Raw genomic sequence first — 22,663 nt, 5'->3', positions numbered from 1 at the left:
GGCATGATGATTAGGTGCTTACTTGTAAGCAGGCCATTCTCCAACAGTTCTCTGCAGCAACTGCTACATTTGCAAATGGCACTAGTCCTTTACAATTTCCCTGAAGTGTCCAGTTGCTCCCACTTATCTCATCATCCAATTGCAGAGACTTAATCCTACAGACCAAGCACCCACTTCAAAGTTTGTTAAAACCAGAACGGGAATTCTTACACACAGCCATTTCTGAAGAGTGCCAATTCCAAAGGTATCAAAAAAGTCATCAGGCAGTCCTCACATGAGATTTGCATATAACAAAGCTGTAGGTTTCAGTTTGTCTTTTTCTGACCTTTTTAGGCCCATAATACTTTCCTTCCCATGCACTGGGCTTTGGCCACTCCCTAAAGATTTCTCAGTCTAGTCTTTTCCTGGCCGTGAATTCCGCCTAGACACTAGCCTATTTGCTTCAGGCTCATCACTCCTTTCCCCCAGATCAAAATTTAGAAGTAGGGACAGGACATAGAGAAGATCAACAGTACCATCCTGTTGCTTGTAGGAACATCCCCATTTTCATTCTCCTTCTCGTGAAAATGGCATCAGCTTTCAATAGCTGAAGATGGGGAGATGACAGGAGGCATCCCTTTGGCTACACTTCGCTAGAGCATGAGTAAATACGAAAGACAGTCAATCAATGGGATTGCTCCCACCTCAATCCAGAAAGGAAGGCAATCTGCAAGAACATAAGAACATTCATACCCTGGCAAGTTTCCTTCCAGGCCCAGCCAAACTCACAACACTGACTTGCAAATCAGAGGAAGAGGAGGACAGAAAATTGCTCTGTTTCTCTCATATTCACTACAGCTGCAATGAAAAGCACTTGAAAGAAATAATTGAAATCTGTATTTGCAAACACGATCCCAGTATGTTCTTAGTTGTTCCAAATAAAGATTTTATTTCAAAGAACATTTCACTACACCTTATCTTTGCAGTCCATCAACATAGCTGAAATATAGCAGTAATAGGCAACTTGAACAATGAAAAAATCATAGTTAGTCCAGAATTAAGTCATACAGCAACAGCCTTTTCCCAGCACAGGCTGAGTGTAAGATCTGGCATGGTTTGCCTCACGAGCAGACGTTTACTTGACTTTTTAAAAAAGCTGCTCAAGTAAGCATGAAAGAGCTCAGGATAAATCACCCCCTTCAGAAATTCCAATGCTGGGTCACAGGAGTTTGCTGCAATGCAGAACACAGACTTTATTCCTGAAGAGAAAAACATTAATAAAACCCAATTTTACATCAGGAGAAATATCTAAGAAATTGAAACTTACCTTAATCCTAACCACTGGAAAGTTCAATTTACAAAATCCTGCTCAACATGATTCGGCAAGAACAAGAGAGTCCATTCTAGACAAAAAAACTTGACAGTTTAATGCTTCTTAGCCTATTTGTTCCCTTGTCTAACACTGATGATGAGCTTCTATGTAAAACTACACCAGCTGTGCATGAAATACTCTTCTGGGTAAACGTAAAGCAGCGGGACACCACTTAACAAGTACATTGTTTCAGGAGAATACCATTTAATACAGTGGATATTCACTACTTCTCATCTGTTTTCATTTGGAGAAACAGGGCTTCACAGTCTCTTAGGTATCTTTGAGTTGTCTGATGTTCAGACAGAAAAAAACAACAACCTACACCCCATGACCATTCAACATAAGTTTTCAGAAACAAACTAATTATTTTTTGATAAAACACTGAAGAACAGCTGATGTCTGGTACTTGCTTTTGACTACACAGTAATGTGAATCAGTTTAAACTTTGATTGCTTGATGGGGAAACTAGGACTCAAATCAGAGATCAAACTCAGTAAGGTTACAAAATGCTTACTGACTTTGAACTACTTTACATTCACATCTATGGGACAAAAGCCAATTTGCTCTTGAGAAGATACCTGTATTTTTATTTTCTCCTTCTCCAACTGATTTACAAATCTACAAAGAACAAGTCATGAAAGGAATGAGAAGGAAAGTATAATGAAAGATGGTAGAGATTTTTTCCACAGATTTCTTGAGTCAAGATACAAGGCACTGATTTTAAAAGCAGTTCAGAGTGGAGAATCATTAGAATTCAACAGGTTTCATAAAATTAAAAAATGTAAAAGTGTAATGTTTTTATCTTTAGATTTAAAGTAATATGTAAATTTCATTATTAAAATGCAAGACTACCCAATTGCTGACAAAGTACTGAGGACACTATTTAAATTTTTTATCTAAACACTTCATAGGATAATTCTATTGCCACTCTTCAGGAAACCAGTTTTATAATTCAGTATATAATTCTGCATCATAAAGAAACAGCATAATCAAGATCAAACATTAGGAAGTGTCTTAGTAAAAACAAGTTTATTCATCTGTATTTTAGGCAAATATGTAAATAGTCAGCAAAGCCTTTTTGCCATGACTGTAAACCTTTTATTTAAAAAAGTTGTGTTAAAAACCAATACAGGAATTTCTGTTAATGTTCTAAAAAACTTTGTTCACATCTTGAAAGAAAATACATTAGCAACATCTCCCAGCAGAATTCATCTTTAAAAAAGTAAAACTCTAGGTGCAGAGCTTTTCTACAGTATAGTATCCTCTACGTTTTCATTTAATCACAGGATTGAATACCATTCATCTCTATTGCCTCTAGGACATCATCAAGAGTTTGTCTTAAATAGATGATATTCAATGATGTGTTACACATTGCCACAGGTTCTAACATTATTAGAAGAGTGCATAACTGAATTTCACTAACAAAGCAAGACCTTTCTCTATGCTGCGTCATAACCCTTCCTAACCAATACAGTTAATTTAGCTATAGGCCTTCAAAATCATGTATGTTTTCCAAGGAAAAATACTAAAAAAATCCATGGTCCAAATTCTGCTCCCACTTATATTCACAGGATAACATAAGCACCATCACATTGTGGTTTATAGCCGAAAAGCATATAGAGAACCAGTGAGTTTATGAGTATAAGGGAAAGAAGAACTTGAGCCATGTCTGTAAACATTCACAAAAGTCTGCAGTCAAAAGTGCCGGATAGGCAGCCTATCCGCAGTACAATTATTTCATTCACAGAGAGGTGTAGGGGCAGGGAGAATGTTATGGAACATCATCTTAGAGGCAAATCAAAATGCTTTTATGTACTTTGGAAAGACATACTCTCAGCTAGCTAAACCATACTCCAGTAAAACACAATCCACTTCTACCCAAATACAGTACAGCATTATTTCCTAGCTCTCCCATTCAGATTCAGACAAAGGAGTACTCAATTCAGCAGCAAGCCCATGACAATATTTCAGAGCATAAGAAACCCCCCACACCCTCTGATCTAGCCTCCCTTAACATACTGCTGATGCTAACAGGAGATCCTCACACATACGAAGAAAAGATCTGAAGAACCATAAACTGACCTTGATCTATGCACACACAAGAAGTGTGCATGTAGACGAAAGATCGTCTACAGCTTTAAGTATCTAGTTTCAGTCTAGATCTCATTCTATATTAACCACATATACCATAAAACATAACAGAAGGATAGGTGCTTATGCACACTATTAAGTATATTTGTTCTCCCTGTTTAGTTTGACAGCCAGTTGTTCTATTTACATAAACATGTTTGAATGTTACTGATCGCGTAAGACACCAAACATTCAACTCATAAGCTAAAAGGAGAGTCAAGAATGCTCAGCAATTCACAGGATCAGACCCTGAATCAATTAAATGCAATCACAAATCAGGTTTGACATCTGACACAGCCTCCTGGAATCTTTTTACCCTCATGTTTTCCCCCTCTTTCCCCAATTCAGACCATGCTCCCACTAACGCAGAGACAGCCTTCAAAGTGAATAGGATCAGGCTCTGTCAAGCAACCACTGCAGTCTTTAAAAATGTCTGGTATTTATTGCCATCCACTCTGGGGCAGACTGGTCTGCAATGAAAATGGTGTTCCTGGTGTTGACGGATAGTTAGCAAAACCTTCAGGCTGAGCTGTATAGTTCTCCAGAGCAGAAGCAGAATGTGCCTTCAAGGAAGAGAAGAAGTTAGGAAACAGCACTGATGAAAACAAAGGAACAAACAAAAATCTAAATCAAGAAAAATTTCAGGCACAATACCAGTCCTACTCAGGCTAAAACAAACAAAGTATGATCTGAAGTATGCAAATAACAGAGATGAACAATGCACCTATATGCAGATGTTAAACTGTAGTGCAACTACTGCTCTGAAATACCAGAGAATGAGGAAAGCAGTTGGATTAAGAGGAAAAATAAAGCAGCGTTACTGGCATTTACTTTCCAGTGGAGTAAGCCACAGCTCATTTGGAAGATATAGCTTAATCAGGAGCTGTAGTATTTCACTGACTTTGAACGTACTTCATCTCCATTGCTCAAGTAGCTAAGTGTTAGTTTTAGTGACTGGAACTTGTAAACAAGAAAACTGACGTTTCCTCAATGCAATCTGCGCACACAGATTTCTACAGAATAAATAAACACTCGACTTGCAAAAGCAGTACTGCCTAGATTAAGTAATTTGCTTCTTCGATCTATTTCCCCTGATATTCAAAAGATAGCTGATGATATTCTGCATATTGAACAGTACTCAGACACATGCTCCATTTCAAAAACTGATGTGTCACAGAAGAGAGAAAACATTAATTCAAGACACTCAACTGCCTCTTCTAGTATTCTGTAGAGGACAAATTTCCTATCAGAATCCTCAATCTGTACAGAGACCAGACCGTTTTTAACAAAAGGCAAACTAAACATCTAAATACAAACTCTGATGATAGTTTCAGTTAACTTATATAGGTTGATGACTGAAACAAGTTGTTTCATGGACAAGAGAGATGATGAAACTACACATTACCTAAAGCCACCTCAAGCTTATATTACAACAATTGCATTTGTGGCAACTATCAAGAGAAAGGCACAACCACAACAGACACAAATTCAAGACAATCTGATTGCGTGTGTAGAGACACATAACTCACAACAAAGTGGTTTTCCACAGAAAACTTTAAGTGTTAAAATGTCAGACTGGAACTGAACACAAATTTTGCAACCTATATGGTCAGCTCATTAGATTTAACACATACCTAGCAAAAATTTCACTTGCATGTCTTTTCTTTCACTCCTCCCCATTTTACAAAGAGTTTTCAAAACAGGTTTAATCACATTCGTAACATCCAGAAGCATCGTACATTGGCCTTGAGTAAGAAGTTAATAAGTTGTTCTTCTTACAACTGATCATCCTTGTAATCAGTTCTCAAACAGGTTAGGGGTTTTAATCACTTAGGTTAGGGGTTTTAATCACTTACTGACTTAAACTAATCCTGAGAAGTTAACACGCAAGTACATGCGCAAACAATTACTGGAAGCGAAACAGTATTAACAAATAGGCATGTTACCTGTAGTAGTGCTGACTGTGCAGCCGCACTATGCTGCAATTCCTGCAAGGAAGATTGTGCGGCACTTTGGGGAAAGCCAGGGATACCAGGGAGAGATAAAAGACCAGGAAAAACTGCATTTCCCGGTGTCTGTAGTCCAGAAGTCAAGCTGAAAGAACATCAAGATGCGGCTGTTATTAGGAACATCTGCATAATGTTTTATCCTGTTTCTCTCTCTATAAGCTTATGTCTATATAAATTAGAAAAGCACCTCTTTTTCTAAACCTCATAAAGGCCAGAATTTCCAAACAGAAGCCCAGTCTCTACCCACCTACAAATTATTCATGCACACACAAACCAAGACCGTCTGGAGCACACCTAAGAAAGGAACTTGGAAATTTTTGTACCTCAGCTGTGCCTACAGTTTGCACACACAAAAAAATTTACAGACAAAAGTTAATGCTGAGTACTTCCTTAAAACATAGGAACATCTAAGATATTGTCTGCTATTACCTGGATGTGTCAATGGATGCCCACGTGGAATGCATTCTTGTAAAAGCCTAGGAGGTGCCAAGTATCCTCGTCTGGGAAATAAGATCACTCAGCACCTCACTGGATTAGACTAGACCGTCATAACGGGGACTACTGAGGACAACCTATTTAGTAACTACTCTATCAGTTTCTAAAGACAGGTGGAAATTTCCTGGTGAACTAACTTTAAAAATTAACTGTAATTTCTAACTATGAGTGAAAATAATGTCTACACCTAAAGTAAAATCAGTGTTTTCCTCAAGAGAAAAAGAAATGGTTCTGATCTCCTTCAGAAACAGAAACATACCCAGCCTGTGCAACAAGTGCAGAGTTGAAGTTTGAGCTAAAGGCCGAGGCAAACCCTGGCAGGACCGGAGCCGGAGATGGGGCTGTGGCAGCTGCCGGCAATGGTGCAACTGCTGCTACTGCAGAAGATGCCTGGAGGCCAGGGAAAGAAGGGAGAGCAGGAGTGACAGAGGGTGTGTTAGAGACAGGAAAACCAGGGAAGGATGGGTTTGATGATCCCAGAGGTCCCTGGGCAACAGAAAAAAGGGAAGGGACGGCACTGGACAAGTTAAGCGAGAAGGGTGGAGCAGAGACTGTTGCTGAGGCGGCGAGTCCTGAGAGTACGGCGGCAGTGGAACTCACATGAGGGGCAGACACAGCTGAAGCAGTTGTAGACGGATTAGCTAACAAAGACCCTGGGAGAGTGACAGGTGGTGTAAGTGCTGGATTACCAGTAAAAGCAAAGTTACTGGTTAGAGATGTAAAAGGAGGAAGGCCATTGAACACAGGGGCAATGGGAGCAGAGGAGCCATGTGGGGCAAGGGACATGGAAGCCAGAGAACTGGAATTGTTTAGAGGACCACTCAAAGAGGAGAGACCTGATAGCGCTGGGTTCAGGGAACTGGGTAAACTGACTGGCACTGAAGCTGCTGAGGTGTATGCACGCCCAAGTGCTGACAGTCCTATAGCACCATGAGAAGGGCCAGCTGAATGAGAAGGACCTTTGAAGGCCGAGAGGGTAGGACTCATGGGTTCTGTTTTGACCAGAACTGGGATACTTGTGGCAGCTGGGGCTGACGAGAGCTGCTGATCAGGGTTAGTAGGGCTTGTGCCATGCAAGAGGGAGGCTGATGAGCCACAGTTGACTGGCATGATTGACGGTGAAGTGGTTAAAGGTGACTGTGCAGGCAATGTTGGAGGAGTGGAACTAGAATTGGCTACAGATGGGGATGGAAGACCTGGGAAAATGGCCAGCCCAGGTGTGGAGGAACGCTGCGGGGTGGGGGTGGCTGATGGAGTGTAACATTTGTTGACAGAGGAAGTGGGAGGGTCAGAGTTTTGATTAGCAAGAGAAGATAGAGACACAAGCTCACTTGTCATAGCAGAAGGTAAAGCAGATGAATTGATTAACGAGGTGTCATTTGATGTCAGAAATCCCTTTAAGACAGACAAAATTGGGTTAGGCAAGCTAAGTGAACCAGGAATGGAAGTGGCAGGAGAATTAGCAATTGTAGATGGAACAGGACTAGAAATCCCTTGGGCATTGGGCGGCAAGGACAAAGGGAGGCCAGCAAAAACTGATGACAATGGAGCGGGATTATTAGCGGAAGCAATTGAAGAGGTTGCAGAAAATGGGAGGCCAGCAAATGGTGCAGTAGCAGATGCGAAAGCTTCACTAGGCACAGGTGTGGCGCACGGTGTGGAAGAACCTTGTGGAGCTGGCGTAGCAGTGGGTATAGAAGCCAGCCCAGAAAAAACCGCAGGGACAGGAGTAGAGGTTGCATTGTGAACAGATGTGACAGGAACACCAGGCAATGAAAGAGATTTGATGACAGTAGGGGTTGGGGTGGATGGCTGAGATGTATGGATGGAAGAGGAGACCTGTCCTGGGAAAACAGGAAGGACAGGGGTAGACATGTTCATCCCAGAGACGAGTGGAGTTGCAGGTGCTAATGGATGGCTTATTGCCTTGACAGGTGATGGGGTAGGGACTGGAGTAGCAGCAGGTGTTGAAGGATTAGAACCATGAGGAGTAAAGAGCTGATTCGCTTGTGCAGAAAAAGCTGCAAAGAAACAAAACTGGTAAGAATACTTGAAACTGTCCAAAATGTTTGAAATCAACACAAACACATTTTATACAGCATTTCAAAATACGATACACAGGCAATAGCTAACATACAATGTCTGTATATAAACAATGAACACTGGAGCCTATGAAAACAAAACAAAAAGGTACGTAGAAACACATCACATAAGTTGTACATCATGTAGGCTACCACTCCTCTTTAAAACACTTTGTGACATCTGCTACCTCTTCATGATCTCATGCAAGACAGTTAGATACTCAAATACACTCCGTAAGAATGTCTTAAGCGATACATGTAAACTCCCTCCCTCTGGTCCCTAACACCTGGCAGTACCCAAACCAGATCTAATATTCCATCAGCATCAGATCACCTGGGCTCCTCTGCATCCACTCTCACTGAAGGTCAGAGAACCAGTTAATTCAATGTATCATGATTTCAGAGAAGTTTAGTCAACAACTGAAGAAAGCTGATTTCAGGTGCTGGTATTTTTCTTTCCTTCAAAATCAGGTCATTCTCTTCATTGTGTTTCCTTCAGATTTTGATTCTAAGAAGGTACACTTTTAAATTCATGTATCACACTACAGTATTAAACTAACGTTGGCACTTGACTTTATCAACAAGTATTTCTGTAAGTCTTTAGTCAGGTGTCTATAATTGAGGCAAGCACCTGCCACTAGGAATATCAGCTTCTATCAACCTTACAAAGTAGGTCAAAGACACATCAGTCAAGGTGGAGGAAAACAGGCAGGCACACGGCAAATGGGGATGTGGAGGTTGATGGAAAGAAGCTGCATTTATGAACACTGGCATGTCAAGAGCCTTGATACGCCTCTATCTAGTTTCCTGTGGAATATGAATGTATTAATCATTCCTCTCAAACAACACTCATGCTTTATTTTACTTTTAAAATGATCTGTTCAGCTGTAAGCAAATCACTGATCCAAACAGTCAAACTCATCACCCATAAGTCTGTAACAACTTAGCTTTCTCTCTTGCCCAAATTCTACATATACGCACACAAACCCAAAACTGGAATTGTTAACATCTTGGACCTAAGTTGATATGACAAACACCTGTTTTATGTATCTTGAAACTCTAAAACCAGCAGGTTTGCAAACAAACTATTTCTTTTTACATATTCTTTTCCAAAAACCTAGTCCAAGATTGCTCAGCTCTGGATTGTGTTCTTTCCTCATCCTGTTTCCAAGCTGAAGACTCTCCTAAAGATCACTGTTGTTAATCCTGACAGCCAAGATAATTACCAGCGAAAAACAGCTGCAATAGAACCCAGAGCTGTTACTGAATATCTCCTCCTAAGAGAAGATTTTATTCCTTACACTGTATTCATTTAGCTGTATAAACTACCTTGTAAATACATGCACACTTGAAGGGGTATATATGAATAAAGTGATTATTTGAAACAGCAACATTTCTGTAGAACCATCCCTGGGCATAAAGGAGAAAAGACAAGACAAAACGTAACTTTTTTCTTTTTTTTCCCTAGAAATATTTACAGGAGCTAAACTTATCATGGTCATTTTATCTATTTTGGGTGTTTGTTAATATGCCTGACTCAATAGTCAGTAGATTCTCAATTTCTATTTGTCAAACCTAACAAAGTATTATCAAAGCCTTTGTGTAAGTAGTTCATAATGGGATTTATTATGATTTGTACTAAGTGTACAAAGCGTACAAAGTACCAGACAAATAGAGACACAAAACCAAAAAAAACAACCCACAACGCACAACTCTCTCTTCTGCAAAAAGAATTGGATTTTAAAGGGTAACACAAAAGTGCAGGTAGACATTGTTGGATGTTAACAGTCAGGGATAAGACATTCTACACATGGATTTCAACAAACTATAAGTAAAGAATCTCTCTTGTATTCCTAGCTTCCCATTGCAACTAATATATGAAATTAAAATGTGAAAGAGTTTTTTAATAGATGTCCAGAGTTTTAACAACTGCAAAGATATTACTGAGTGTTTCAGTGCCCTACATTGCAAAGCATATTTTGATTTAGTTTTTTGCATTTCTCCCATACTTATATGCTGAAGAATATAAAACTTTAATGAGCTGACACAAAAGGCTGAATTTTAATGTTTCAACTTCTAAGTGCCAAATGTCTGAGATTATTTTTTTCTCAACTCTCAAGGGATCCTATTCCAACAGTAGTTAAATACTTGAGAGGCTTATGAAAATCCCACTAAACAAATAAGTTGTTTACATTTTCTGAACAAATAACAAAGATACAATCAACCCAAAAATCTCCCTGTGGATTTGCAATTTACCTTGATTTTGGGAAGGTTTTGCCTGGCTGGAAAGGTCCTCATTTTCTAAACAGAGAACAACAGCTTGTTATTTAAAACCAAATGAAACTCCAGCAGTGACTGATCCATTCACAACAATGAATTAGAAAAAATACCATCAGCATTTTTTAAAGGTATGCATGTTTTACCTGAAACCACTTGATTAGCAGCGTATGGTGGAGGAGCTGGTAAGCCTGGAGCTATGACATTAGCCATTGGAACTAAGCCAGCATTGTTGTAAGCACCTAAAAGAACAAACGCAATACACATATCAGTTGTCAGAAGAACCCATATCTAAATGAACCAGTAAGTGTCTTCCTTTAAAAGAACATTTTCAAGATTGTAAGACATTCCTTCACCAAAAAGCCAGACCAGTTAATCATTCAGGCTGGATGCTGGCTTTTGCCAATGTCTGCCTGAATGACATGCATTGTGATCCAAATTTTAGTAATGGCAGTTCTCTTGAAAAGCTTTTTCAGCCAGGTTTCAATTGCTTTCAGTTCCATTTTGCCTGAAAAACTCAAAGGGGAGGAGTGATTCAGAGTGTCTGCAACATCATTTGTTCTTTTTCTATTCCTAACTTAAAGGCAGTTGCTACTCTTCCTTTAACATTAAAACCTTGACAAACAAATGAGCCAAACATACATCAATGACCATGACCATGCCTCCAACACTAGTCAGAAAATTCAGAGAAAAATGTCCCATCTCAAATATTTAGTCTATCATTCTTCAATATATCTTTAAATGTTAAGAAATTCAAGTGGGTTAGCAAATTATTTTAATATAAAATACCTACCGTACTTGACATTTTAATAAAATACCTTTTTTCCTCCCTTATTCTTTGGAGCAACTCAAACTGTTGTATTGCTGTGGTATACAGTTCTGATGAAGAACATCAGAATTTAAATCACAGGAACTTAAATACACTTCACAGTGGTCCTAAATGAGTATTTTAAGAGCATAAGAACTTACACTTCATGGGAAAAGGTAGCACTTGAACAAATGCAGTAATTTGTCACACACAACTCCTTTCTGATTTCACACTTTCATAATAGTTCTACTAATGTTAAGATTCCTTGCATGACAACTCTTGGCTGAAAATCAGAAAAGCAACTAACAATCATTGCATCACCCAGGAAGGAAATGTTAAACCAATACATTTCAGAGGCAGAAAACAAAACATCACTCTGACAGTTGCTTGAAAACAATCACATTCAATAGTTTCAGGTCAGCATCTGCAATTTCATTAAATACATTTATATATATATATATAAACATATCATCAGTTGCAAGAGTTTTTTTTAAAAACCACGCTGCATCCTAATAAGGCCCTGAAACCTCAAAAGCCATTTCATATCCTAAAATGTACTAATACTCACATCCAGTCACAGGCCAAATTTTGTGCTGTAACTTACTTTGGATAGGATTTATTTGATACAAATTTGAGCTAGTCTGCAAGCTTCCTGTACACTTTCTGGGGAGCAAGTCATTTCTAGAGCACAAATCATCAGACTTACTTTAGCCACTAGTAGTGCTCATTTTTCCAAACTGACTATAAAGAGACTTGCAGACATCATTAGTTAGATGACTCACCCTTCAACACATATGCTAAGAGCTCTACCATACTTTCTTATCAAATACCTTAAAAACTCCCTGAAATCGCTAACATCAGTGAAAAGCAAGCTTCCTTACCAGAGCACTCCTTGCTTTGCAGTACAGAATTGCAAGATCAGGAAGAGGTTTCAGCTGCTGCTCAAAAAGACCAGAGTCTGACTACGTAAGTACTCTAACCTCTTCTTCCAAAGAAATGGCAATTGCCTTGCTCCTTTCCAAAAAAGTCTGGAATCAAACAACTGATGCAGCAAAGCAAAGAGAGAGGAGTTTATGAAGAAAGACTCAACCTTACCTAAGGCACAAGGCTAGTAATAGTCAGACCAAACACAGGAAAAGGCAATCATTATGTCCCTTCTGAGACTGAAATCTACATGCCTAAACTTTTCTTTTGGGAAACTGTTTTCTCTCCATTGTGATATAGAGAAAGTAAAACTGAAGGCAACTGAGAAACAGATTACCCCTTCAACTGAGAAACAGATTACCATCCTTAAGCAAGTTCCTACATATTTCCACCCAATTCAGGGCTGTGCCTGACCATATCCTAAGTTTGGTACAACAGCAACAAGTCAACAGACTTGTCAAGCCAAAGCCCAAACCTTGGTCAAACATTACGACAAAGACAGAGCCCTAGTCTTGTCTAACATGCACAATGCCTCCCATAAATGAAATACTTTGTCATCAGGACAGAATTGTGAATTTTCCTTATGATGTCAATGTTAGAAAAAGAAGACAATATATTCCTCTTCTTATCAACTCTGCAGTCATGACAGGAAGAGGTAGAAACCAGTACCTAGGAGCACAAGCCAATTTCAGATATGACCATGGTCAGAGAAACTGACACTTGACACTTATTACTTAAAAAGCAAATGCGTGAAACAATAGCATCAAGCTAAAACACATAGAAGCCTTACTTGGTGCAATAGTTGCATGTGGCCGACATGGTGGGATGGGGTATGGAACTGGTTTGTGTGGATTGTAGGTTGATGGAGCCTACATAAACAAAAAACAAACAGAAGAAGCAATAGTGAAAGCATTACCTAATGTTTCTCAGACAAAAAACTAACATTCAGATAGTACTACAGACAGCTGTACTTCACGGGAAAAATATTTGATATCAAATTTCTTCATAATACCCATAGTAACTGCAAATATTTCACTCTTTCTGGAAAGAATGAAACAAACGTAACTAGTATACCTTTAGATTGTAATGTAATACTGAACACAGGTGGGAAAGGGAACTCCTTTCTGCCTTGTAGTCTTCACACTCTGCAGTCTTGGACTGACTTCTCATTTTAAAGATTTAACAAATTTAAAACTAACAAATACTTATGAAGGTGCCTGTCCCTTTAAAATAATACAGCTTAGTGGGAAACATCTCATAATAAAAGCGAAAATAAAACATTTGGACAATACTTCAAAGCAGTATCAGGTTCATTGAAAGTTTGTCCCACATGCTTAAAAACTTTGAAATACAGATCAGCTGTTTTGTTAAGAAACAAGAACCTCCTTCTAAGGCACTGCTGTAATTCAAATTTCCAAGATGTTCTTATGTTCATGTGTGAAACCCTCAGAGACTGTAATAAAAAATTGTATATATTGGTATCTGAAACTTCCACTATCTCATGATGGACTACTAAAAATGCTTTTAGTTTTCTCTTCTGCTACTTTAATTTAAATTATGCCTTCCAATGCACACACATTGTATCCACTAGAGAATCCTATCCTCCACAGATATAAACTACAGCTTCTTTTCAAGTTAAATAAAAAAATACTAGGTCATATTATCTTCATTATAGAAGTTTAGCTTTGTTTAAATTGCTGCTCTACAGTCTTCTTGCAACATAACAGCATTTTATATCAAAGCCTTATTGAATTGGCTGGTGGTTGAATTTTTTTTTCTTAAAAGTTTCATTTATTTATTCATTCATTAGACATACTGGTTTGGATGGTCCAAGTATACGGGCTGCTATTCCCTTTCCTTCATTAGTACATTCTTCTGTGTCCTTTTTGATAGGGGTTCCCTGAAACAAAATAAAATTAAACTATTAAGTATTAATTTAGAAGTAAATCTTGCTATGGAATTTCTCCCATATTTTTTTTTTCTAAACTACATTTGCATTTTTTAATATTCTAGAAGTGATATTTAACAATGTTTGTTAGGAAAAAGAAACTGTGTTCTAGTCTTGTAAAATGGTAAGTAAGAGCATTCCAATAGCTTGGTTTGTAACATGGAGCTTTTGTAAAGAGATGCATATTAAACAGTCCACGTTTCTGACATAATGAGAATTCTGCATTTTGACTTGTAGACATGGTAACTTATATTTTGCAGTCCCTTAAGTGTTCACATGAAATACTTAACATGGTTGTTCAAGAACTGCAATAAGATTAGCAGTAGTACTGTAGTGACCATATTAGGTCATCTTATCAACCTGCCAGTAAGGCTCTTTACACCTCTCCATATTCCACCAAATATTGCTGAAGTTTACAATGTTTTCCTTATATGAACAATGTCTTATTTATGCAGTAATCTTTACTTGAAGCAGCACAGAAAGAATGGGCAAATAAAAATAATGCAAGTTCCCTATAAATGTGTAATAGGGTAATAAAAAAAAAACCCCAAAACATTGCTTTTGATTCAACTCCTCCTTCCATGTATATGAATACTGGTTTGGGTTACACTATAATGAATCCTAAATCAAGGATGCTGTGAAAAGGAAAAGCATAGAATCATGCTTACTGGGAAAATTCCATTTATGCGGCTTGGTTTGCCCTTGGGATAAGGGTTGCCAGGAATCATGCCACAGGATGATATCATAGCATGAGGAGCCTTGCAACCCGTTTTTGAAGCCTGCAAGGTAATCAAGAAAGGACATTATTTGCTATCAAATTCAATGCTTTAGAGAAATGAATTACTATTTCATGACATTTAGACTGCATGAGTCAACCTACATGGAACAATTCAAAGCTTTGTCTCAAATCTTCTTCCCAAATAGTCCAAATATTGTGAGGTTCTGCCAAAGTCCCCTTTATTCTGAATAACTCTACCTGGACCACCTCTGCTTCTACTGAACTTGGGGTTAAGCACTTGGTGTTCTCTAAAACAAATGCAGACTGTTTCCTTCAACATTGGTTGCAATTCTTTGCCCCTTTTTCCATATGATCCTAATGCCTGACAGAAACTTCCCCTTTTTTTGCACATGTATTACATAGCTCTTATCTTTTTGCAGCTGCTTCTTTCAGCTTGTCTTCCACCAGGAGTTCCCAGCAGACTTCATGGTAAGTCCTGACCCCACAATGACCATAAGGATGGAAATAATACTGTATTTGACAGAATCGAAGATACTAGAGTATCTTGAGTACCTGTTCAAGAATTCTTCTGCACCTTTTCTTCTCTGACATATTAATTCTGAACAGATCTTCAATAAGGCGATAATTCTGAGCATCAACAATGTTGCTATAAAGACATTGACAGATAATTACTGCCATTCCATATGCTTATCAGAAATAATGCAGTACTGAAAAGTGATCAACACTTGTTCAGCCAGTACCCAACAGTACATTAAAAAACTATAATTAGTTCAGATCATAATATTATTATTATTAAAGTAAAAACCCTGGGCTTAAATATGGACTTCATGCCTGTAAATGAAACATGGTATTAGAATTAAATATCAATATGCAACAATGGACAATGATGGCTAGACTTTATGGCAAAAATAACTACATTGACAAAATGAAATTCGCATCACAACAGTTCATTAGAAAGCTTTAATTGCTACTAGCATACAATTCCCAGCACAGCAGAAAACCAGCAGCCACTCAGTTTGCCACTGTTTCTTGCTAGACTGGTAGAGAAACAAATTTTCATCTTATTTACTCCAGAATGGAAAAGGTGAAACTCCTGGCAATTCTCTCCATGTTCTGCAGAGCTAGTGAAACCCCTCACGCAGTTCTATAAAGCACCCTTCCTTTCTCCTTGCTCTTCTCCCAAAAATAACACTAGACACACCAACAACAAAACATGCAAGTACAAGGAGCCTAATGCCCAATTCTACCTGCGTATTTCAAAACCCTGACCACATCACCTTTACTTCTGTCAAACATTACCTGCCCCATCCAAACTACTGGAAATGCAACAAAGCCCCAAAAAGGAAGACTTCTCAAAGGAGGATATTAGCAGAAATGGAATCAGCAGAATGTTGAACAAAGACATGAAAAACACCTCAAAGAATGGTATTAAAATGTGAATGAACTTTCAGCTTTGTTCTCTAGTTTTGATTAGCAAAGTAAGTAGTACACAGATTTGGGTTAGGATTTCTATATTATGACTCCCTTATTATGCTCTTGCCCTGCAGAAACCCAACAGCTCAAGAAGTTACCATGCCCTCCCCCCGCAGCAGCTAAAGTGTAGCAGCTAAAGAGTCTATGAGCTCCAGTCTCATTTCAAGAAGCAAAACAGGTCAGTTTAATGTGCCACTCAACTTCCTTTAGGCTACCCTGTTTTGTTTTGGTCTGAAAGAGATTAGGAGCATTCACACAGCTTCTTAAAGCTCAACTCCAAAAGCAAGATCATGTCTATATCCTCAGCCTTATTTGTTTTATGGATATTTATATAATAAATTTATATGCCTCAAAACGTTCAAGCTGGCTGTAATATATAGCATTCATATGCAAGGCAGACATACTTCATGCAAAAAAACCCCCCCCACCCAAAACAGAACAACACTTCATATAATAAATCCCCTGAACCAGGCAGAAAGGTTCCAATATAAACATACACAAAAGGTAGATCCTTTGAAGCAGCTGTGTTCAGTAAAAAAACCCCAACTTTCTGTATAAACATACATTTAGAATATCTATACATCTTTTATAGATATTAGATCTGTAAATCAAATATGTCAATTTAAGAGATGTATTTACTTAACTCATTTTTACATACATAATATTTAGAGGGTTTTTCAAATGCAAAAGGGTCAGTTCCCAGAATACCCTGGTCTCAAGCCTTTTACATTTCAGTGAGCAGAAATAAGCTTAAGGCCCTCTTCACTGTCTACAAAATGTGAAGACCACTGTAAAGATACTGGCAAAGTGGCAGTTTTCCAGCTATGCGCACATAGCAGCATGCTAAAGACTCAGATGAACTATAGAATTTTGCACAATGTCTACTTCTAATTCTTCTTTTTACAGCCCCATCAATAATGGATTCGTGTTTTACCTTAATTGGCCACAGTGCTTTCTTCTAGAGGTATCTTAAGTCTTATATACTGAAACATTAGTAAAAACAATACAACTTAAGGAAATATAGTATGAAAGATACTTACGAAGCTAAGATTTCCAGGGCAATAAGTTTATCTTTACTGAATGTGAAGCAGTTGAGAATATTAACCATTTTTGATGCTGGAACTGCCACTATTTTCTGATGAGTAAGCAAGAAAGAAAAAAGTGTATATAAAATAACACACTACAATTATTTTAAACCCAGAGTGCTTCATATCACGTATTTCACTAAACATTTAATATTCTCTCCCTCCCACTGGGAAGGAGACTCTACACACTAAATGCTGAACAAGGAACTGCAAAAAGCTCTTGCCAAAAGCAGAGCAATTAGGAAAGTTAACAATAGTTAAAAAGGGCTACATCTATTCTTGTGATACACAGGAAAGTAAAAGATACTTTAGTCAAAAACATACCCTGGTTAAAAGTATGACGTTTCGTATTTTGATACCATTGAAAAAGAAAGAGATGAAGAGGAAACTTTGAAGATTAAAGGGCAGACCGACCCATCAGTTGCAAAAGTAGACATCTCATAACTAAAATAAGATTAAGAGGGCAAACGTACTCTACAAGATTATGCCACAAGAACTTACATGTTGTAAAGCCTTTATTGCCTTGAGCTGTGGTTCAGCCCAGGAAAAGTATCTCAGTAACTCGACAACCTGCAACAGAAGGGCTTTCAATTAATCTTTTATATATATTAAAAAATTATGCTAACAGCATCAGTATGATCTTTCCATTTTGGAGTACAGTGGTATACTGCTAAAAAACATGTGTCTGTCTGTGATATTTGATTACAGTAGTGCCTACCAGCATCTAACGTTCTTTTTACTTCTAAGTAGGCACCTACAAATTCTATGTTATGAGATGAAGTTTTTCTATGGAAATATTTAAAATAGATACTTACTCCTCTCTATATATTTGCATATATGCACAACAATTGCCACAGTATTAGAATAAAAGAAATTAAGTCTTTCTGAAAAAGCTTATCAACATTCAGTATCTCAAACAGCATAGTCACCAAACGTACACAAAAAAAAACCCCAGAAGAAACAGGAAAAAAATCTACATAGTATCAAAATAAGTTGGATACTTATTACTACATGCCAGTTTAGAAAATACATGCAAAATAATCCTGAATTCCATGATGATAAATTTCTCCAATTTTCCCACACAAGAATGAAAATGTAATGATTTTGATAACAAAACAACTTGGAACTATTTTTAACAGTTTAATGCTGATATAATAATGAGGAATTAAATCTCCTCAGTTAATAAATAGAAAAGCTAATATGATCAGCCTTAGTATGACTGGAGACACTGTCTTTCTGCATTACTGAATACACAAAACCAATAGTTCCCATTAAACCCATGACAGTTGACTTTTACCTGTTCACTAGAAAAGTATCCATGAACATATTCAATAGCTTTTAATTTGTACTCAGTCAATACAGCCTAGAAGATACAGGGAAAAAAAAGATGCACAATTAGTCCCTCAAAAATTATAATTATAGCACAACCATCTGCTAGACTAATCTATTAATCTAAAAAAATCTGAACTAACAAAGTGACATTTGCATCAATTACACTGCAATATTTCTAAGTAACAGTATACTCCTTAGATAGAGAACAATGAAAAGCAGAGATGTAAATTAATTCTTAAAAATTACTCTTTATTTATTTCATTTTGCTTTTTTTGTTGTTGTTTAAAACTGTACTGAGAGATCATCATCACTCTTCCTTTTGCCTTGAAGGTTTACATCAATTTTACGTTAAACAAGATAATACAGTTGATTATTCATACAACCTTTTTGTATGTTCCCTGTAAAACAATTGGCAAAGCATCCTACTTCAGTGAATTTATGAAGAGACTGGATAACAAGTCTGTACAGACAGAATTAAATATACAAGAAAGCTTGCTCCAGATGTTGATGTTGTCTTATCATTACCTTCCCATAGTTCAAAACTTAATATGCAATCATACAAAACAAAGCAAGCAGAAGAGTTTAAGGCAGTACTGGCCACCACTTTTGACTTGGTGGCAAGACAGTTTTGTTGATAACCACGGGGTTCCTCCCTCTCCTCATACCCAGCTCGCTGATACAGGTACAAGATGTAAAGAAGACAGGTAACAGCTGAATTCCTGCCCCTAATTGGTGCAAACGCCTTTCTTCCCCAGTTCCCCAGGCCCCCATCTATTGCTAGCTCTCATGCTTATTCTCAAATCACCTACAGCTTCACCCACACACCCATTTCTATCTTCTTCTCAACAGCCCTAAAACCTACCCCTATTCCTTCTTTTTTTGTCCTTGTCCTACACACAGACATGAAGTTCTCCATCACTGCAACCTGACTGTGAGTAGCACAGGTGCATAGAAACCCACTTGCATGCTGTTTGAGGCAACCGCCTTCCTTTCTGTACCTCATTGAGACCGACACTACTAGACACACTGAAGTCACAGGGGAAAAAGAACTTCTCTCTTCATGCTCATTTTTTCTGCTCTCCCTTCCTTCTCTTCACATATTTTGGAAAAAAGCTGGACATCATATAGCAACTTCTTTATCAAAACAAATGTCTCTTCCTCCTTAAATCAACAACTGAATGACTTTATAGTAAGAGCACAAACAGAAAGCACTGCTAAGTATATTTGGGCGTGGGGGGCGGGGAAACACACAAACCCCCAAACTTTATTTTGTTAATAATCATAAATCTATATGGGGAAAGATAGAACTAAGCTACACATTAAGACATTTAAATAATTGTTCCTGCTAATTGTAGGACTGAAAATGGAACACACCAACACAACTGCCTTGTTAATCTCATAATAAAGAAGGTTCTACCACAGAGCTAGAAATGAAGTTTAAACAAAGACCTAGCAACAAAGACACAAAATAAGCATTTGGAAAATGAATGTTATACAGCCATTATTAACACAGCACAGCACTGATCCTTAGATCAACAGTAAGTTAGGTTTACAGGAATACAGGCAGATAGCATACAGGAAACATAATTGCCTAAAATCACATGTCAAAACCCTTTTGTCTAAAGTCTTTAGTAATCACAGAGCGTATTCTGAAGGGCCGCACTGCAGTAGTAATATTTGAAACATTACTCCCTCCCACCATCAATTCTCAGAGAAAGCAGTCACATGCAAGTTGTTCCCTGATTTTTTCCCCCAGATTTTCCATAATAATTCTTAGGTTGGGAGGGAAGTCCACACCCTGAAATATCTTGGGCTGTCACATTTTTAGCTGGTCATACAGCATGCAACATACCTGTTTTATAAAAGAGAATTTATGACCATGACCTTATGCAAAAATGCTAGCAAGTGCAGTTGTGATAACAAAGACTCATCCTGGGGCTTTTGTGCACAGCATTTTATACCCCAGTATGTTCCAAAATAATACTACAACTGCAGCCAACACTGCATCTCATGCTGAAGAGAAGCTGAATGGAAACTCAACTCTTTAACACCCAAGTCCAAATAAAGGAAATGACCTCTTCTAGACAACCCATAACAAAAAACACCTATTACAAAAATGCTACGGATTCCTTTTCTGCCATAAGGCAATTTTATCCGAAACAAGCCCTTCGTTTTCACACAAAGACAGCTTTAGCAGGACATGTAACTGTTCTACTTTGACACTTGTATCAACTCTGCTTAACTATAGCAAAATACATCATCCCAGGTTTGTACTTCCCATGCAAGACAGGAACTATTAATCTCAGAGGTTCTGATTTTTAGTATCTCTTTTTCCACTTCCAGCATTTGGGGAACTGTCCCAACCACCAACCTTTAGCTTTCCTGTTAAAAGCAGGCCTCTGTGCAGAAAGAAACAAAGAGACCTGCCAGGCACCAGGAAGCCTAGGTTTGTATCTCTGCTTCCCACAACCAGTAGGTATTTTGCTCAGTGAGTTTTTAACAGGATATGCACAAACACAGTTCAGAGCACGCATCAAAACCGAGGATTTTACATCCTGGAGAGGTGTGCACATACTCCTGAGCTGTGGGAGATGTGGTTTTGAACAAGGACAGCAGAGTGCAGCTTTGAAATCAGCCCTCTCATGTCATATTTGCGTGTTGCATCTCCTAAACCATCATATAAAAGGTGGATACCTCACACTGTAAGTCTCTGTTTCCAGTCATGCCAAGCAAACACAGTAGCCCCTCCCCCCCCAATGAGAGATACTTGGCTATTTTGGCTTTTCTTCCTCATCTTCCTTGACAACGAAAACGCTGTGATAAACTTATTCAAGTACTTATTTCAAATGAGGGCTCTTCAAGCACATGTTGTTAGCTCAGTGATAGCAGTCTGGACATTCAATCTCAGTTTTCTGAGAAAATAAAAACATCTCAAAGAGAGCAAGCATGTCACAGCAACTTCACACTGTTACATCCGACATACAAAAACTAGGATACACCAGCAACACAGAATTACAGTTCTTCACACTGAGGTGAAATTTAGTCTTTATTGAGTCCCGAAGTGCTTATTAAAGAACGCAAACACCTAACCTGGTGTGTTCATCAAGAGGAATATTCTACCATCAAATGGTTAAACTGACATGCAAAATGCAAAGTTACCTTTCTAATTTCATCCAGCACGGTTTCAAATGATTTCTTATCCATCTTTATTAGTTCATTCAATGCAGATATTTAAACATGGAGAAAAAAAAAAAATCCAGGACAAAGGCTTAGTCTTTAGGCATACAGGAAAAAAAAAATTAAAAAGAAAGAAAAAAAAAAGCAGCAGCTGCAGGACAAGAAAGGCAGCCTTGGATCTTCTCGGCCCCCGGGAATTTGGCGCTGACGCCTCTGCGGTGCTGGACACAGCACAAGAGACAAAAGCGGACCGCCGGCTGCTGCCCGCCGCCTCGGCGGAGACCCGCGCCCGCTCACTGCGCGTTCCGAGGCTGCTCCCGCCGGCCAAGGAAGACGAAGGGCAGACGTCGGAGAGGCCGCGGCAGCCGAGGCGCTCGAAGCGGCCGCGCAACGACCCCGCAGCGACGCGACGCGGCGCTCCCCTCAGCACGCGGCGCCGAGGCCCGGCCGGCCCGCGCCCGCCTGCGGGGCGCCCCCACGCCCCATAGCTCGCTGCGCCACCGCCCGTGGATCCCGGCCGTCGGGGGCCGAGGCGCTTCCGAGGGGCCGCCGGGGAACGAGGGGCAGCGGGCCGAGGCGGCCTGGGCAGCGAGGGCGCAGCGCGCAGCCCAGAGCCACCGACGGCGCGCCCCGCTCAGCCGGCCCTGCCTCTCAACCGTCGCGCTCCTGTGACATCACAGCGCGGAGGCGAAGGCCCCGCTCCACGCTGGCCACAACAACGATGCCTGCGCGGAAACGGCGGAAATTTGAGGCGGACTCCCCCTCTTTCGGCTCCTGAGCGTCGTGTCGAAACGTTGGCCGCTTCTGCGGGGCGTCGCTGCGCTCTCTCTGGCC

At 39.1% G+C, this 22,663-nt stretch overlaps 1 protein-coding gene across 3 annotated transcripts; it reads right to left on the bottom strand.

Moving 5' to 3' along the window:
* Positions 1-904: 904 nt before the first annotated feature.
* On the bottom strand, positions 905-22,467 carry PROSER1 (proline and serine rich 1). 3 transcript variants are annotated; one of them, XM_030042766.2, is made up of 13 exons: positions 21,812-22,467; positions 18,618-18,683; positions 17,822-17,890; positions 17,276-17,370; positions 15,315-15,408; positions 14,692-14,802; positions 13,892-13,975; positions 12,866-12,944; positions 10,490-10,585; positions 10,323-10,367; positions 6,245-8,006; positions 5,428-5,575; positions 905-1,238 (listed from the first exon to the last, which is right to left on the bottom strand). In XM_030042766.2, exons 1-13 carry the CDS (start codon positions 21,854-21,856, stop codon positions 1,233-1,235), a joined length of 2,700 nt encoding a protein of 899 aa, XP_029898626.1. In that variant the 5' UTR covers positions 21,857-22,467; the 3' UTR covers positions 905-1,232. The 3 variants fall into 3 exon arrangements, with proteins under 3 accessions (XP_029898626.1, XP_029898625.1, XP_040974533.1); XM_030042765.2 differs by lacking the exon at positions 905-1,238 and adding an exon at positions 2,362-4,044 and having other exon boundaries at positions 21,812-22,465; XM_041118599.1 differs by lacking the exons at positions 905-1,238; positions 17,276-17,370; positions 21,812-22,467 and adding an exon at positions 2,362-4,044 and having other exon boundaries at positions 18,618-18,638.
* Positions 22,468-22,663: the final 196 nt, after the last annotated feature.

Source organism: Aquila chrysaetos, chromosome 19 (genome assembly GCF_900496995.4).
Source record: "Aquila chrysaetos chrysaetos chromosome 19, bAquChr1.4, whole genome shotgun sequence".
Classification (NCBI taxonomy): Eukaryota; Metazoa; Chordata; class Aves; order Accipitriformes; family Accipitridae; genus Aquila; species Aquila chrysaetos.
This window is presented reverse-complemented; position numbering and strand designations above follow the sequence as displayed.